A 16,566-nucleotide genomic window follows, 5' to 3' on the forward strand; every position below is an offset into this window, starting at 1 on the left:
ACGCCACGTTTACCATTTCCTTGTCAGAGAGCCCTTGTCTGACTGCCTGAAGGATGTGGATCTGATCCCTCCCTTCAACCGCATGCTTCTGGAGGTGACCTTTGGAAAGTTGTATTCCTGGGCCATTCAGAACGTCCGCAACATCCTGCTGGAGGCCAGCGCTCGCTTTAAAGAGCTCGGTGAGTGAAGCCTGAACTCACAGATCGTGTCGGGGATGTGGCTCTTGTGAAGGTCTTCAAATCTTAAGGAGGATGTCATGTAGGCTTGCTAGCACATTTTGCTCAGCTTGGTCAACTTCAACCTGAGCTTCTGATTGGATCTGTTGTAAACAAATGGACTTCCTAACCCCCTACTCTAACCAGGCATGCAGCCCGTCCCCCTGCAGACGATCACCAATGAAAACCCAGCAGGACCAAGCCTGGGGACCATTCCACAGGCGCGCTTCCTCTTGGCCATGATACATATGCTGTCCCTGAAACATGGCTCTAATAGCCTGAGCCTCTTGCTGAACACGGGCATACTGGCCCTCACTCAGAGTATCCTTCGTCTCATAGGTGAGTCCTACTCAGTAGAGGAGCAGCGGTGCGCCCACACCAGGAGACGGCTCATCTCCTGTTCATGTGTCTGGTTCATTCCAGGACCCAGCACTGACAGCAGTGAGGAGGACCTCAGTCTATGTGCCCACGGAGGCTCCGCCACAGTCCTGGAAGAGTCCAGGAAGGAGGCTGCCCCAGCCCCCCTCCCTGCATCTGGCCCTGAACTGGCTGCCATGATGAAGATTGGCACCAGGGTCATGAGGGGAGTCGACTGGAAATGGGGAGATCAGGTATCTAGATTTAACCTGCTTTTTTTGCAAACCATTAGGAAATGCTGTGCAAGTGTGTGTTTATGGTCTTGCCTTGTCGTCTTCAGGATGGTCCAGCACCAGGGCTCGGCAGGGTCATTGGGGAGCTGGGGGAAGACGGCTGGATCAGAGTTCAGTGGGATACGAGCAGCACCAACTCCTACAGGATGGGCAAAGAGGGGAAGTATGACCTTAAACTAGCAGACCCACCGCCAGCGGCTCAGCCCCCGGCTGAAGACTCGGACACGGAGGACGATACAGGTCAGTCCACAGGTCGGCCACAGTTGTGTGTTCCATGTTGAAATGTTAACCTTCAACACTATTCCTTCTTTCTTGTTCCTCCTCAGACGGTGAGCTGATGGAGAAAAGCAGCCACCCAACGGCCATGATGCTCACCAGCACAGTAAACCTGCTGAAGACTCTGTCCCTGTCAGCGGGGATCTACGCCGAGATGCTGCAGATGGACGCAACACGGACACTGTGTGGTCTGCTGCGCATGCTGGTGGAAAGCGGTGCCAATGACAAGTCAGGTAACTTGTACAGTTGAATTTTCCAAGACATTACTGGAGGGAACCTTAGTTTGACTTGACTTGCTGTTTGTCAGGCTGTCACTCTCACAGGCTGGTGTCTCGGGAGCAGCACAGGAGCTGGTGCACCCTGGGCTTCATACGCAGTATTGCTCTCATGCCACAGATGTGCAGCACCCTCAGCACATCTGCATGGATGGGCCTGCTCCTGCGAATTGTTGAGGGACATCAGTCCTTTAATGCCGTCACTCTGCAGAGACAGGTTGGTAGCCATCATGATTGGGCTTGTGTTTTTGATGAGACCTGTTTCTTGTGGTGTAAAAAATCATGTTGATAATCAAATTTGGTAAAAATAAAAATGCTTAGAGCCAGGGTGTTTTTTTTTTTTTTTATCGAATTGATGACCCTCGGAGCTATGTTGCCGGGGGGCTTGCCCCCCCAGTAGGGTCTCCCAAGGCAAACAGGTCCGAGGCGACGGGTCAGACTAAAAGCAGTTCACAAGACCCCATGGACACACTCACGAGGAGCAAGGTGACGTCGCCCGGTTTGGCGCCACACCCTGGAGCCAGGCCCGGGGTGGAGGCTAGCACGCGAGCGCCTGGTGGCCGCGTTCTTGCCCGCGGGACTCGGCCGGGCTCAGCCCGAAGGGACGACGCGGGCCCCTCCTCCTCATCCTCCTGTGGACCCACCACCTACAGAGGCTGCCGTAGGGGTCGGGTGCAATGTGGGTTGGGTGGCAGTCGACGGCAGGGGCCTCGATGACCCGATCCCCGGACACGGACTCTGGCTTTTGGGACATGGAATGTGACCTCGCTGGGGGGGAAGGAGCCCGAGCTTGTGAGATACCGTCTAGATATAATCGGGCTCACCTCCACTCACAGCTTGGACTCTGGAACCCAGCTCCTCCACAGGGGCTGGACACTCCACTTCTCTGGAGTTGCCCGCGGTGTAAGGCGGCGGGCTGGAGTGAGCTTGCTTATTGCCCCACAGCTCAGCCGCCATGTGTTGGAGTTCACCCTGGTGAACCAGAGGGTCGCGTCCCTACGTCTTCAAGTAGGGGATAAGTCTCTGACTGTTGTCTCGGCTTATGCACCGAACAGCAGTTCAGAGTACCCAACCTTCTTGGAGTCCCTGGGAGGGGTGCTGGATAGTGCCCCAACTGGGGACTCCATTGTTCTCCTGGGGGACTTCAACGCCCACGTGGCCAATGACAGCGAGACTTGGAAGGGGGTGATTGGGAGGAACGGCCTCCCCGATCTGAACCTGAGCGGTGTTCTGTTATTGGACTTCTGTGCCAGGAGGAGGCCGGATAGACTCAGCAGGCCCAAACGTGTTATGAGGGTCTGCTGGGAACATCTGGCCGAGCCCTCCGTCCGCGCAGCCTTCAACTCCCACCTCCGGGAGAGCTTCTCACAGATCCCGAGGGAGGTTGGAGACATTGAGTCTGAGTGGACCATGTTCTCCACTTCCATTGTTGAAGCTGCTGCTCGGAGCTGTGGCCGCAGGGTCTCTGGCGCCTGTCGTGGCGGCAATCCCCGAACCCGGTGGTGGAAACCGGAAGTAAGGGATGCCGTCAAGCTGAAGAAGGAGTCCTATCAGGCTTTGTTAGCTCATAGGACTCCCGAGGCAATCGACAGGTACCGGCAGGCCAAGCGAGCTGCAGCCCGGGCTGTGGTGGAGGCAAAAACTCTGTCTGGGAGGAGTTCGGAGAGGCCATGGAGGAGGACTTTCGGTCGGCCTCGAGGAAATTCTGGCAAACCGTCCGGCGCCTCAGGCGGGGGAAGCAGTTCTCCACCAACACTGTTTACAGTGGAGGTGGGGAGCTGTTGACCTCAACTGGGGATGTCGTTGGGCAGTGTGGAAGGAATACTTCGAGGACCTCCTCAATCCCACCACCACGTCTTCTGTTGAGGAAGCAGAGACTGGGTTCTCAGAGGTGGACTCATCCATTACGCAAGCTGAAGTCACCGAGGTTGTTGTGAAGCTCCTCGGTGGCAAGGCACCGGGAGTGGATGAGATTCGCCCAGAGTTCCTTTAGTCTCTGGATGTGCAGGGACTGTCATGGCTGACCTGTCTCCCCAACATCGCGTGGCGGGCGGGGACAGTACCTCTGGACTGGCAGACTGGGGTGGTGGTCCCCCTCTTCAAGAAGGGGGATTGGAGTGTGTGTTCCAACTACAGAGGGATCACACTCCTCATCCTCCCCGGGAAAGTCTATTCCAGGGTACTGGAGAGGAGGGTCCGGCCGTTAGTCAAACCTCGGATCCAAGATTAACAATGTGGTTTTTGTCCTGGTGGTGGAACACTGGACCAGCTCTATACCCTCCACCAGGTTCTCCTGATGGTGGAACACTGGACCAGCTCTATACCCTCCACCAGGTTCTCCTGATGGTGGAACACTGGACCAGCTCTATACCCTCCACCAGGTTCTCCTGATGGTGGAACACTGGACCAGCTCTCTACCCTCCACCAGGTTCTCCTGATGGTGGAACACTGGACCAGCTCTATACCCTCCACTAGGTTCTCCTGGTGGTGGAACACTGGACCAGCTCTATACCCTCCACCAGGTGCTCCTGATGGTGGAACACTGGACCAGCTCTATACCCTCCACCAGGTTCTCCTGATGGTGGAACACTGGACCAGCTCTATACCCTCCACCAGGTGCTTGAGGGTTCGTGGGAGTTCGCCCAACCAGTCCACATGTGTTTTGTGGGCTGGAGAAGGCGTTCGACCGCGTCCCCCGAGATGTCCTGTGGGGGGTGCTCCGGGAGTACGGAGTCCAGGGTCCCTTGTTGAGGGCTGTTCGGTCCTTGTATTCCCGGAGCAGGAGTCTGGTTCACATTGCCGGCAGTAAGTCGGACCTGTTCCCAGTGCACGTTGGCCTCCAGCAGGGGTGTCCTTTATCACCAGTTCTCTTCATTACTTACATGGACAGAATTTCTAGGCACAGCCGGGGGCCGGAGGGGGTCCAGTTTGGGGACCACAGAATCTCATCTCTGCTATTTGCAGATGATGTGGTTCTGTTGGCTCCATCAAACCTGGACCTTCAGCGTGTACTGACGCGGTTCGCAGCCGAGTGTGAAGCAGCTGGGATGAAGCTCAGCACCTCTAAATCCGAGGCCATGGTTCTCCACCGGAAAAAGGTGTCTTGCCCCCTCCAGGTCGGTGGAGTGCCCTTGTCCCAAGTGGAGGAGTTCAAGTATCTCGGGGTCTTGTTCATGAGTGGGGGGAAGATGGGGCGTGAGATCGACAGGCGGATCGGTGCAGCGTCTGCAGTTATGTGGTCGTTGTATCGGTCCGTCGTGGTGAAGAAGGAGCTGAGCCAAAAGACGAAGCTCTCGATTTACCGGTCGATCTTCGTTCCTCCCCTCACCTCTGGTCATGAACTATGGGTCATGACCGAAAGAACCAGATCCCGGATACAAGCGGCTGAAATGAGCTTCCTCCGTAGGGTGGCTGGGCGTCACCCTTAGAGATAGGGTGAGGGGCTCAGTCACCCTTAGAGATAGGGAAGGAGCTCAGTCACCCTTAGAGATAGGGTGAGGAGCTCAGTCACCCTTGGAGATAGGGTGAGGAGCTCAGTCACCCTTAGAGATAGGGGGAGGAGCTCAGTCACCCTTAGAGATAGGGGGAGGAGCTCAGTCACCCTTAGAGATGGGGTGAGGGGCTCAGTCACCCTTAGAGATAGGGGGAGGAGCTCAGTCACCCTTAGAGATGGGGTGAGGGGCTCAGTCACCCTTAGAGATAGGGGGAGGAGCTCAGTCACCCTTAGAGATAGGGGGAGGAGCTCAGTCACCCTTAGAGATGGGGTGAGGGGCTCAGTCACCCTTAGAGATAGGGGGAGGAGCTCAGTCACCCTTAGAGATGGGGTGAGGGGCTCAGTCACCCTTAGAGATAGGGCGAGGAGCTCAGTCACCCTTAGAGATGGGGTGAGGAGCTCAGTCACCAGGGAGGAGCTCGGAGTAGAGCCGCTGCTCCTCCACATCGAGAGGAGCCAGCTGAGGAGGCTCGGGCATCTATTTCAGATGCCCCCCGGACGCCTCCCTGGGGAGGTGTTCCATCATGTCCCTCCGGTAGGAGGTCTCAGGACAGACCCAGGACACGCTGGAGGGACTATGTCTCTCTATGGCCTGGGAACTCCTTGGGGTGCCACCGGAGGAGCTGGAGGAAGAGTCTGGGTGAGGGAAGTCTGGGCAACTCTGCTCGGACTGCTGCCTCCGCGATCCGGCCTCGGATAAGTGGTGGACAATGGATGGATGGATGGATAATCTAATTGATTTGCCGAATTATAAGCACATATTTCACATATTGGTGTTCTTGGTCAAAAATATTATTGTCACACACCAACCCTGGACTATCAGGGAAGATGCATATATCTGTGTGTACAGCAGACATACAGAGCACATTTGTGATTTGTCACCTTTGTACAAGGTACTATAAACCCGATTTATCCCCGAAGAATCAAATCCCAACAAGGCCATTTTTCCAAATTGTAAGACAGTATGTGATGACGAGGGGAAAAAATACCAAGAAAAACATGTTTCATTTTTCAGCACAGATGCAGTTGTTTTCCATAGTTTGTAATGCCGAGAATCTCCGTTTCCAGATCCTGGCTCTCCGCCTCCTGCAGGCGGTGCTCCCTTCATGGGACAAGACGGAGCGCTCTCAGGACATGAAGTTCCTGGTGGACAAGTTGTTCAGCTTCTTGGGGAGCCTCCTGAGCACCTGCTCCTCAGACCTGCCCCTCCTCAGAGGTACGAGAATCGGAAAAGACAAGGTTGACGTGAATGTTTGTTTCCTTTTACCCCACAAATGGTAACGTCTCTCCATAGAAGGCTCACTGCGAAGGAGGAAGTCCCGGCCACAAGCGTCTCTGACAGCCACTCACAGCAGCACCCTGGCAGAGGAGATCGTTACTCTGCTGCGCACTCTGCACTCACTTGGTCAGTGGAACAGCCTGATCAACGAGTCCATCAACATTCAGCTGAGCTCCATTGGGGAAATCATGGCTGGCTGCCAGTCTGAAGGGGTACGATTTGTCTCACTGTTTGGGATTCATTGACTGTGATGCCAAAAATCTAAATTCAGAGATACGTTCACTTTTTTGCTTGTTTCTGTACACCACTGGCACAATCCTGTATCGCCACTGTGATACCTTATCTCTGGTCCCAGTGCTTCTTGGAGGAGTATTTCTCTGATTCGGAGGGTCCCGGAGTGGGCAGTCTGATGGCTGTGTTGGCAGTGATCGGCGGCATCGATGGGCGCCTCCGGCTCGGTGGCCAGGTCATTCATGAGGAATACGGCGAGGGAACGGTGACACGCATCACCCCAAAGGGACGCATCACAGTCCAGTTTCATGAGATGAGGACGTGCAGGGTTTGCTTGCTCAGCCATCTCAAACCGGTACACAACTGTTGATGATGATCTCAACTTGCAAACAGCCTGCCCTTCATTATGTAACCTGCTTTTCTTTGTTGTCGTCTATTTGTCCAATAGTTGCCGGTCATATCATTCAGTGTGCAGAACCTTCCTTTCACTGAGCCCATGTTGGCTGTTTGGGCTCAGCTGGTTAGCCTCGCTGGAAGTAAACTGGAGAAACAACACATGAAAAGGTCCCTGAGCCGAGGCCTCACAGGTGAACACTTTGTTGTCTTGTACATGACTCAACACAATACCCTCAAGGACCATCAATTTGGATGCTTTTGCAATTTCGGAAGATTTAGTTTTGTAGTTGAATGAAGGCCTCACTTGTGTTGTCCGGTGCTCAATGCTTCAAGCTTCAGTTCAATCCAAGCCATGGATTTAATGAAACCTTCCTGTGTGTCCAGCTGACCAGGTGGACATCCATCTGCTGCGCTGCCAGCAGCTGAGGCTGTATATTCTAAAGGCGGGGCGGGCGCTGCTTTCTCACCAGGACAAGCTCAGGCAGATCCTTTCCCAGCCTGCAGTCGTAGACGTTGGCCCCCACCCCACTGGTAAGCACACGTGAAGCATGGTTCTGTTTTGAAACCAAAACTGTCACAGCTTCTTTTGCCAGCCATTGTGTCAAGTAGTTTTGTTTCAGTTCAAAATACCAGTCTTCTCCACGGACCCAGAGATCTTTGTAAATAGCCCCATTGGGCTGATGGTGTATAGATAAAATAATTCTTTCTCGCTTTGTCCTCGTCTCGATTCTTGTGCTGAAATTAAAAGTACTGCCCAAGTTAACAAAGTTGGCCCAACATGAAACCATCTTCATAAAAATGCGTGATTCCCAAACCTTCAAGCTCTATTGGAGACGAATCTCAACAAAATCCAGTCAAAATATCATGGCTAACTGCAACAGTCATAGAGGAACACCTTCAGCATGATGATTGACACTAATATTAACTTGGACATCAAATTATCGAGACTGGATCAGATGTATGAAGGGTACATCAGTCAGTATGTCAGGTCACATTAGTATAAGGGCCCCGTGTTTTTGTGTTGTCACTTGTGTAGTTATCTTGAAACAAATTCTTTCAGGGTTTGTCTATTTCAACATTATTACAACTACCTCATCTCTGCAGTACACCCAACATGTGTGTGAGTGCAGAGGCCAATTGTAAAAACTATATGGTAAGAACTCCTCAAGATATCATTTTTTAAAACCTTTTTTTAATCTCTTTGAGTGCCTATTATGTTTCTTTTTTTTTATATGTTTCAGAATTAAGTAAAATCTTCATTGGAGAGTGTTTTCCCCCTCAGTTTTCACAATTACCATTTCACCATCTGCTGTGGAGTGAGGAAAAATGGACTCCATCAAATCATTGTGAATGTGGACTTTGTATTCTGGTCATGTGACTAGGCAGAGTTGGTGCAGCTGCATTGGACGACCACATGTCCATGTCCCAGATATCATGTCAGGCTCTGTTTTCACTGCTCTTGAACCTTTTCCCAGACCTTGTTCTGTCTCACTGTGTGCAGAGGATCCAGTAGTGTCGTCCCCCGAGGTGGGAGACTTGTCTCCTGAGGGTCCTCAGCCTCCCCTGATCCTCCTCCAGCAGTTGCTGTCCGCCGCCACACAGCCGTCGCCCATCAAAGCCATTTTTGATCGGCAGGAGATGGAGGTGTGTCATTAAACATCTTGCTGCTACGTTGGCAGTATTACTCCTGTTCAGTTTGATTCTTAACTGTGTGTGTGTGTGTGTGTGTGTGTGTGTGTGTGTAGGCGGCGGCTCTGGCAGTGTGCCAGTATCTGGCCGTGGAATCGGCCCACCCGTCTTCGCCGCTGTTTGAGGAGAGCAGCTCAAGCGAAGCCACCACACCCGTCACCATCCAGCACGTCAGGCCTCCCAAACAGAAGAAAGCCAAGACTTCCCCCATCCCCCCGCTGCCCATCGTCCTCCAGCTCATGGAGATGGGCTTTCCACGGAAAAACATCGAGTTTGCCTTGAAGTCGCTGTCGGGCATGACGGGAAGCACCTCTGGTGTTCCAGGTATGTTTCCACCTGAGCGCAACCTGAGCCTGGCACTTTCTGGTCACACTCTTCCAGTCACACACCTTCATTATGTGGCGCCCTGAGACTAATGGATGACCACCTCAGGTGTGGAGGCTCTGGTGAGCTGGCTGCTGGACCATCCTGACATTCACGTCACTGAGCTGTCAGACGCCGACACCGTGTCCGATGAGTACTCTGACGAGGAGGTGCTGGAGGAGCTAGAGGAGGCCGAGCCGGTGTTTTCAGTGGTGAATTACCTTCCATTCCATTCTTGCCATACAAGAAAAGAGAAGATCACTTGTTTTGCTCCTTGTTAAATTCTCCTCATGGCTTGATTCATTGACCGTTTATCAATACCATTTGCTGTCTGTTTCATTAGCCGCCAGGCGCAGTGGTGACTGAGAGCCAGACATTCAAGAAGAGAGCAGATTTCCAAAGCAATGATGATTATGCGGTGTATGTCAGGGAGAACATTCAGGTAATAAGCACAGCTCCTTTACAGTTTTGCTAAAAGTGCCTGATGGAAATGTGAAATGGTTCTGATGGCTCAGCGGTTTCTCTGCAGGTGGGGATGATGGTGAAGTGCTGCAGAACGTACGAGGAAGTGTATGACGGAGACATTGGGAAGGTGATAAAGCTGGACAGAGATGGACTTCATGACTTGAATGTGCAGTGTGACTGGCAGCAGAAAGGAGGAACCTACTGGGTTCGCTACATCCACATTGAGCTGCTCGGTAAGACCGCCTCAACGGATCTGCTGTGGCTGACAAGAGAGGCAGTGTCAGTCATTTCTCTGTGTTGGACTTCTGTCATCTTCACCTACGGCATCTGATTTTCCCACCAATTGCATTGGTGTAGTCAATTTATACTTTAGATTCTATACTGTTCTGTCCACCTGGGTGATTGTGGGCTAGTTGTTAAACCCTCCTGACTCTAAGCTAAGGCAGGATACATGTCATGAGATACATGTCATGAGATATACATGTCATGAGATATACATGTCATGAGGTACATGTCATGAGGTACATGTCATGAGATACATGTCATGAGGTACATGTCATGAGGTACATGTCATGAGGTACATGTCATGAGGTACATGTCATGGGGTACATGTCATGAGGTACATGTCATGAGGTACATGTCATGAGGTACATGTCATGGGGTACATGTCATGAGGTACATGTCATGGGGTACATGTCATGAGGTACATGTCATGAGGTACATGTCATGAGGTACATGTCATGAGATACATGTCATGAGGTACATGTCATGAGGTACATGTCATGAGGTACATGTCATGGGGTACATGTCATGAGGTACATGTCATGAGGTACATGTCATGAGGTACATGTCATGAGGTACATGTCATGAGGTACATGTCATGAGATATACATGTCATGAGGTACATGTCATGAGATATACATGTCATGAGGTACATGTCATGAGATATACATGTCATGAGATATACATGTCATAAAATATACATGTCATGAGGTACATGTCATGAGATATACATGTCATGAGATACACGTCATGAGATACACGTCATGAGATACACGTCATGAGGTACACGTCATGAGGTACACGTCATGAGATACACGTCATGAGATACACGTCATGAGATACACGTCATGAGATACACGTCATGAGGTACACGTCATGAGATACATGTCATGAGATACACGTCATGAGATATGTCAGTAGAGCAAACATGGAGAGACACACTGACTTTCACACCTCAGAGCAATTAGGACCCCAACACAAGGATTATGGGACAGTGGGAGGAGGACCACGTATGGACAGAGAACATGCAAACACAACGTAAGACCCCCTAGTACCTTGTACTCTCGCTGTGCAGCGCGAGTACAAAGGACACAACTTCTTGTACCCTTTTCAACACACTCCCACTTACATTTTGACATAATATGCACAATCTTTTTCTGTTTATTACAGATTTTAATTGCCATGTAAAGTTATGTAATCTGTATTGTCTGTGTTCTTAGATGATTTGATTAGATAGTAAAGAACAAGCAAATGAACAATTTTGTTACATTGTCAGTCGGGATGCTCCATCAGGTTTTTTGCTGCCGATCAGCCAAAGTGCCGATCATCCATACCGATCACATGGATTGCCTGTCAAGTTTTCAATTTAGTTATGATGAGTGCATTAATGGCCGTGAGCCTCACAAACCCTCCGGACAGAGTTGGTTCTTCAGATGGATCAACGGTGTTGAAGTGTTGTAACGTTCTTCCTCCACCACGGAGGGTTTGGTTCCAGATAAAACTTGACCTCACTGTCACAGATCTGCAAGTTCCACGTGTTTGTTGTTGTTTGCAGCCACGCGCCTACAGTGTGGAGAAAGGGGGCGGGGTTTTGGTGATCGGGAATGAAAGGCATTAATCGGACCGATCACATGTTTTCCACGGAGATCGGCCGATAATTATCGTTGGCCGATGACGGGAGCACCACTGTCAGTGGTGTTTACTGAAGTTCTCATGATAATCAAAGGCTGAACTGACTGATTCCCACGAAGGGTTCTTCACTCGTTTCCTTCTTGTTCAATGTTCTTTGCTTCGATCTGAAGATAATTGTCCTGTCCTGGTAACACAGGTTTGCATTAGAGAGGTAAAGATCTTTCAGTTCACTTCAATTGTCTGCCTTTTTAATTTTTTTTCCAGGATTCCCACCACAAACGTCCCCTTCCCATATAAAGATTGGTGACAAGGTGAGGGTCAAACCCACCGTCACAACACCAAAGTACAAATGGGGCTCTGTTACTCACAGGAGTGTTGGAGTCGTGAAAGGTAAACAAATATATAAGGCCTTTGATTTATCACTTTTTTTTAATTCTGTCTATCATAGTCTTGTAATGCAAACTTAAACCAAATGAGTGTTCTTCTTAGCTTTCAGTGCCAATGGGAAGGATGTGATCGTAGACTTCCCTCAGCAGTCCCACTGGACTGGGTTACTGTCTGAGATGGAGCTGGTGCCCAGTGTTCATCCTGGAGTGAGGTACAGATGCAGCAAGATGACATTTTCACCATTTCACTGGTATTTTGGTGTAAGACCCAATGCTGCCTGCAGGTGTGACGGCTGCCAGATGTTTCCCATCAACGGCCCCAGATTTAAGTGCCGAAATTGTGACGACTTCGACTTCTGTGAAAGCTGCTTCAAGACGCGCAAACACAACACCAGGCATTCTTTTGGCAGAATCAACGAGCCAGGTGCGTCCCATTTGGCCCCTCTCAGAGTCTCCGTGGTGTTTTCATCTGGGTGTAAACGTGCCGCCCTCCTCCACCCTCAGGCCAGTCTCCAGCTTTCTGCGGCCGCTCAGGGAAGCAGCTGAAGAAGCACCACAGCAGCCAGCGCGGGATGCTGATCGACGACTGGTCCCGGGCCGTCAAGGGCCTTAACGTGTCGTCCTCAGTCAACCAGTCCCCCAGGCTCATTGACTGCGGCGACCTGTGCTGGCAGTCGTCTGGCTCCCAGGGAAAGGTGGGACATTGAATCACTAACTCCTTCCATGCTCGACGACGGCCCGCTCAGGCCGCATCGTCACCTGTGTGCTTGTGTGGCCGTTTGCTTTGCAGCACTGGATTCGTCTGGAGCTCGTCCCAGACATTCTGGTGCACAGACTGAAGATGACCGTCGACCCAGCCGACAGCAGCTACATGCCCTCATTGGTGGTGGTGTCAGGTGATTGCCTTTACTCTTCGGTTTCAACATTTACACTTCCAAGCAAACCGATGCAGTTTGTTTCTCATTTTGAGATACTTGAAATAATATATTTATGTAGTGCTCCTCATGGATGATGGAAAGAGGCCGTAGACAGGTTTGTCAATTTAGGTTCATGAGGGATATGATTGTAGTCCCTCATGTAGGAGGTTGGCATTACGTTAGCAGCAATATTAACAAAAGTACAAGAAAATAGTTTTTTTTTTCCCTTTGTTTCTTCGTGAAGACGCTCAATGAACAATGACAAAGGATTGTATATTATCATTGAGCAGGTGGTTCGGTGCCTTTTAGCAGTAGTTCATCCAGAAATGCTCAGAAATATGTCTTGCTATATTCTCATCTGGCCAAGTCGGAGGCATCTCAAAGCAGTTGTATCTCATATTGAACTGGGCTTCCAGTGAAGTTTAACATTCAATCGCTTTCAGGTACATCCTGCCTGGACAATTGAGAATGTGCCTGTTTTTACACGTCTGGGACATTTCAGGAGCAGAAACATTTACAGAACTGCTCTCTGGGGGGAAAACCGAATGTTAATTCAACAAAAACGCCAGCAACTAAATGTTTATAGGCTAAATGAGGCTCTCATAACTATACATTTAGTTTAGATTACGTTTGCATGCAAATTATGAAGCTTTCGGCAGTTTGCGCTCAATGTCAGTGTGTTTCTTTGATTGCAGGTGGAAGTTCCTTGAACAACTTAATCGAGCTCAAGACAATCAACATCAATCCTACAGACACGACTGTGCTGCTCCTGAGTGACTGTACTGAGGTTGGTGGGCTCACGACTCAGTTCAAGACGGCTTCAGTCGGGTGACCCTGCTGTTGTAGGAAGTCCAATGGTGGCTCTTCTTTTTCAGTATCACAGATACATTGAAATTGCAATCAAGCAGTGTCGCAGCTCTGGTATAGACTGCAAGGTTCACGGACTCGGCATTGTTGGGCGTATCCGAGCAGAGGACGAAGACCTCGCCACCGTCCCTTTCCTTGCTTCCGATAATGAAGAGGAGGATGACGACAAAACGGCCACTGGGGGGTAAGATGGGCTGAGGGATGAATACAAAGGTGTTGGGATACCAAGGCTGCGTCTCATTTCTCCCCCTTAGCCCTTCATCTTACCCCTACCCCTCTGAAATGCGCGTTCATGAGTGTGTGAGGGGGGGGGGTCCTATTTCACTACTGTGCAGAGTTTGGGACGGCATGATGAGGCTCCTGCGGGAAAATCAACAAACATCCGTGGCTCCGAGGGAGAGAGAGGTCCCAAAGCTAAGGGCTGAAACTTTTATCCCTTTGCCCTCATTTTGGAGGGGAAGGCAGAGGTGGAGGCGGAGGGCTAAGGGGTAGGCGGAGGGGTACAAAAGAGAATTGGGATTGGGCCATACCGTGGTATGTATTGTAAATCGACTGTATAAGATACCATCAAAATATTCTGGAATCAATTAGCAAGTTTGTTGCGGCGCCTTCACTTACAGTAGGTTACTGAATGTTAGGAAATTATCAAATGATGAAAAAGAAAAGTCCTGTGAAGGCTGCCAGATTGTTACAGGAGGGGGAAGATTTAAGGATTGTCTAAAGCGGCCGAAGCTCTGCAGGTTCTCCACGTCTCCTCCACTGAACATCCTGATGCTTCACCACCTCATTCAGCTCAAACCCAGAGAACCAGCTGCTCATTGCAATCAGCTGTGTGGAAGCAGGGACACATGGAGAATGTGCAGGGCTGCAGCCATCGAGGACCGGAGTTCAACACGTGGTCTAGTGTGAACAATTAGTACTTTTTAAAAAGTGACTAAAATGATCCTTTGTGTTCAACAAACATTGTTAAAGCCATATATACTCTTGTTTTCAGTGAATGGAGATCCTACACCCTCATGTTATGGCAGACACAGAGGGATCTTTAATCCAATATCAAGTTACTACACTGACTTCTCAGCATCTTGCAGCACAATGTAAATGTTTGCTTTTCAGCCTGGTCCGAAAGAAGTCGTCAGGCTTGGAGTCGGCAGCCACCATCAGGACCAAAGTGTTTGTGTGGGGGCTCAATGACAAGGACCAGCTGGGAGGACTTAAGGGTTCAAAGGTACAATTCAGCTTTGGTTCAAAAGTTCTCATCAGTGTGAACACTGCTCTTACATTATGTGTAACATTGACTTTTCCAGTATTACTTCTATAAACTCGGTGAAATCATTTTAGGCTTTGCTTGTATATTGAAGTGCTTTTTTTTTTTTAAAGTTATATTTCACTTTGTTTTGTACTTTAACAACTTGCCGTGTTTTCATGGTCAAATAGCAGACATGGATGCTGGATGATGTCATGGGGTTAAGGAAAGGTGTTAGAAGGCTTCCTAAGCTAGTTAGTGAAAGGCAATCGCTGTCGTGTGGCAGTCGGACCGCACCGTTTTAGAGGATTTCACGTTGTTCCAGCAGATTATTGCTTTGGTAACTTACATGATCTGCTCCTTTTTCCGCCCTATTGATTTTCCGTAAACACTCGGATAAGCGGGTCCCTTTACATGTTGCCGCAAGGAATTGTTTGTTGCTTTTAGCCTATGTTTCCTAGGCTAAAAGAAGCATCAGTGTTTCCTAGGCTAAAGGAGGTTCTAGAGGAAGCATCAGTGTTTTCAAGGCTAAAGGAAGCATCAGTGTTTCCTAAGCTAAAGGAGGTTATAAAGGAAGCATCAGTGTTTCCTAGGCTAAAGGAAGCATCAGTGTTTCCTAGGCTAAAGGAGGTTGTAAAGGAAGCATCAGTGTTTCCTAAGCTAAAGGAGGATCTAAAGGAAGCATCAGTGTTTCCTAGGCTAAAGGAAGCATCAGTGTTTCCTAGGCTAAAGGAGGTTATAAAGGAAGCATCAGCGTTTCCTAAGCTAAAGGAGGATCTAAAGGAAGCATCAGCGTTTCCTAAGCTAAAGGAGGTTATAAAGGAAGCATCAGTGTTTCCTAGGCTAAAGGAGGATCTAAAGGAAGCATCAGTGTTTCCTAAGCTAAAGGAGGATCTAAAGGAAGCATCAGTGTTTCCTAGGCTAAAGGAAGCATCAGTGTTTCCTAGGCTAAAGGAGGATCTAAAGGAAGCATCAGTGTTTCCTAGGCTAAAGGAAGCATCAGTGTTTCCTAGGCTAAAGGAAGCATCAGTGTTTCCTAGGCTAAAGGAAGCATCAGTGTTTCCTAGGCTAAAGGAGGGTCTAAAGGAAGCATCAGTGTTTCCTAGGCTAAAGGAAGCATCAGTGTTTCCTAAGCTAAAGGAGGATCTAAAGGAAGCATCAGGGGCTGCTTCCACCTTTAATTAACTATGGTTCCTCGTCTGTCATCCCTGTGTCTCAAGTGTCCTCACTGGTTTGTGAGGACACTTGAGGATGTTTTGTATTTATTTTTGTCACCATTAGTTAAGACACTGCGGCCCTCAGGACAAGACATGAGGCCCCTGTAAAGGACAGGACAAGACGTGAGGCCCCTTTAAAGGACAGGACAAGACATGAGGCCCCTGTAAAGGACAGGACAAGACATGAGGCCCCTGTAAAGGACAGGACAAGACATGAGGCCCCTGTAAAGGACAGGACAAGACGTGAGGCCCCTGTAAAGGACAGGACAAGACATGAGGCCCCTGTAAAGGACAGGACAAGACGTGAGGCCCCTGTAAAGGACAGGACAAGACGTGAGGCCCCTGTAAAGGACAGGATAAGATGTGAGGCCCCTGTAAAGGACAGGACAAGACGTGAGGCCCCTGTAAAGGACAGGACAAGACATGAGGCCCCTGTAAAGGACAGGACAAGACATGAGGCCCCTGTAAAGGACAGGACAAGACATGAGGCCCCTGTAAAGGACAGGACAAGACGTGAGGCCCCTGTAAAGGACAGGACAAGACATGAGGCCCCTGTAAAGGACAGGACAAGACGTGAGGCCCCTGTAAAGGACAGGACAAGACGTGAGGCCCCTGTAAAGGACAGGACAAGACATGAGGCCCCTGTAAAGGACAGGACAAGACGTGAGGCCCCTGTAAAGGACAGGACAA

The 16,566-nt window shown here is 50.0% G+C and overlaps 1 protein-coding gene across 1 annotated transcript in view; it reads left to right on the forward strand.

The window, feature by feature from the left end:
• herc2 (HECT and RLD domain containing E3 ubiquitin protein ligase 2) overlaps window positions 1-16,566 on the forward strand; it is an 88,551-nt gene that overhangs the window by 42,948 nt on the left and 29,037 nt on the right. The window contains 24 exon segments of the mRNA XM_080505752.1: window positions 28-179; window positions 363-554; window positions 639-826; window positions 913-1,105; window positions 1,192-1,374; window positions 1,449-1,633; window positions 5,978-6,125; window positions 6,204-6,400; window positions 6,544-6,774; window positions 6,868-7,006; window positions 7,200-7,346; window positions 8,317-8,459; window positions 8,561-8,828; window positions 8,937-9,079; window positions 9,211-9,309; window positions 9,397-9,565; window positions 11,511-11,636; window positions 11,736-11,844; window positions 11,917-12,056; window positions 12,137-12,327; window positions 12,423-12,528; window positions 13,245-13,336; window positions 13,425-13,600; window positions 14,530-14,641. Coding sequence (XP_080361878.1) covers window positions 28-179; window positions 363-554; window positions 639-826; window positions 913-1,105; window positions 1,192-1,374; window positions 1,449-1,633; window positions 5,978-6,125; window positions 6,204-6,400; window positions 6,544-6,774; window positions 6,868-7,006; window positions 7,200-7,346; window positions 8,317-8,459; window positions 8,561-8,828; window positions 8,937-9,079; window positions 9,211-9,309; window positions 9,397-9,565; window positions 11,511-11,636; window positions 11,736-11,844; window positions 11,917-12,056; window positions 12,137-12,327; window positions 12,423-12,528; window positions 13,245-13,336; window positions 13,425-13,600; window positions 14,530-14,641 — 3,829 coding nt within the window.

The sequence above is a fragment of the Blennius ocellaris genome, assembly GCF_963422515.1.
Source record: "Blennius ocellaris genome assembly, chromosome: 12".
Lineage (NCBI taxonomy): Eukaryota > Metazoa > Chordata > Actinopteri > Blenniiformes > Blenniidae > Blennius > Blennius ocellaris.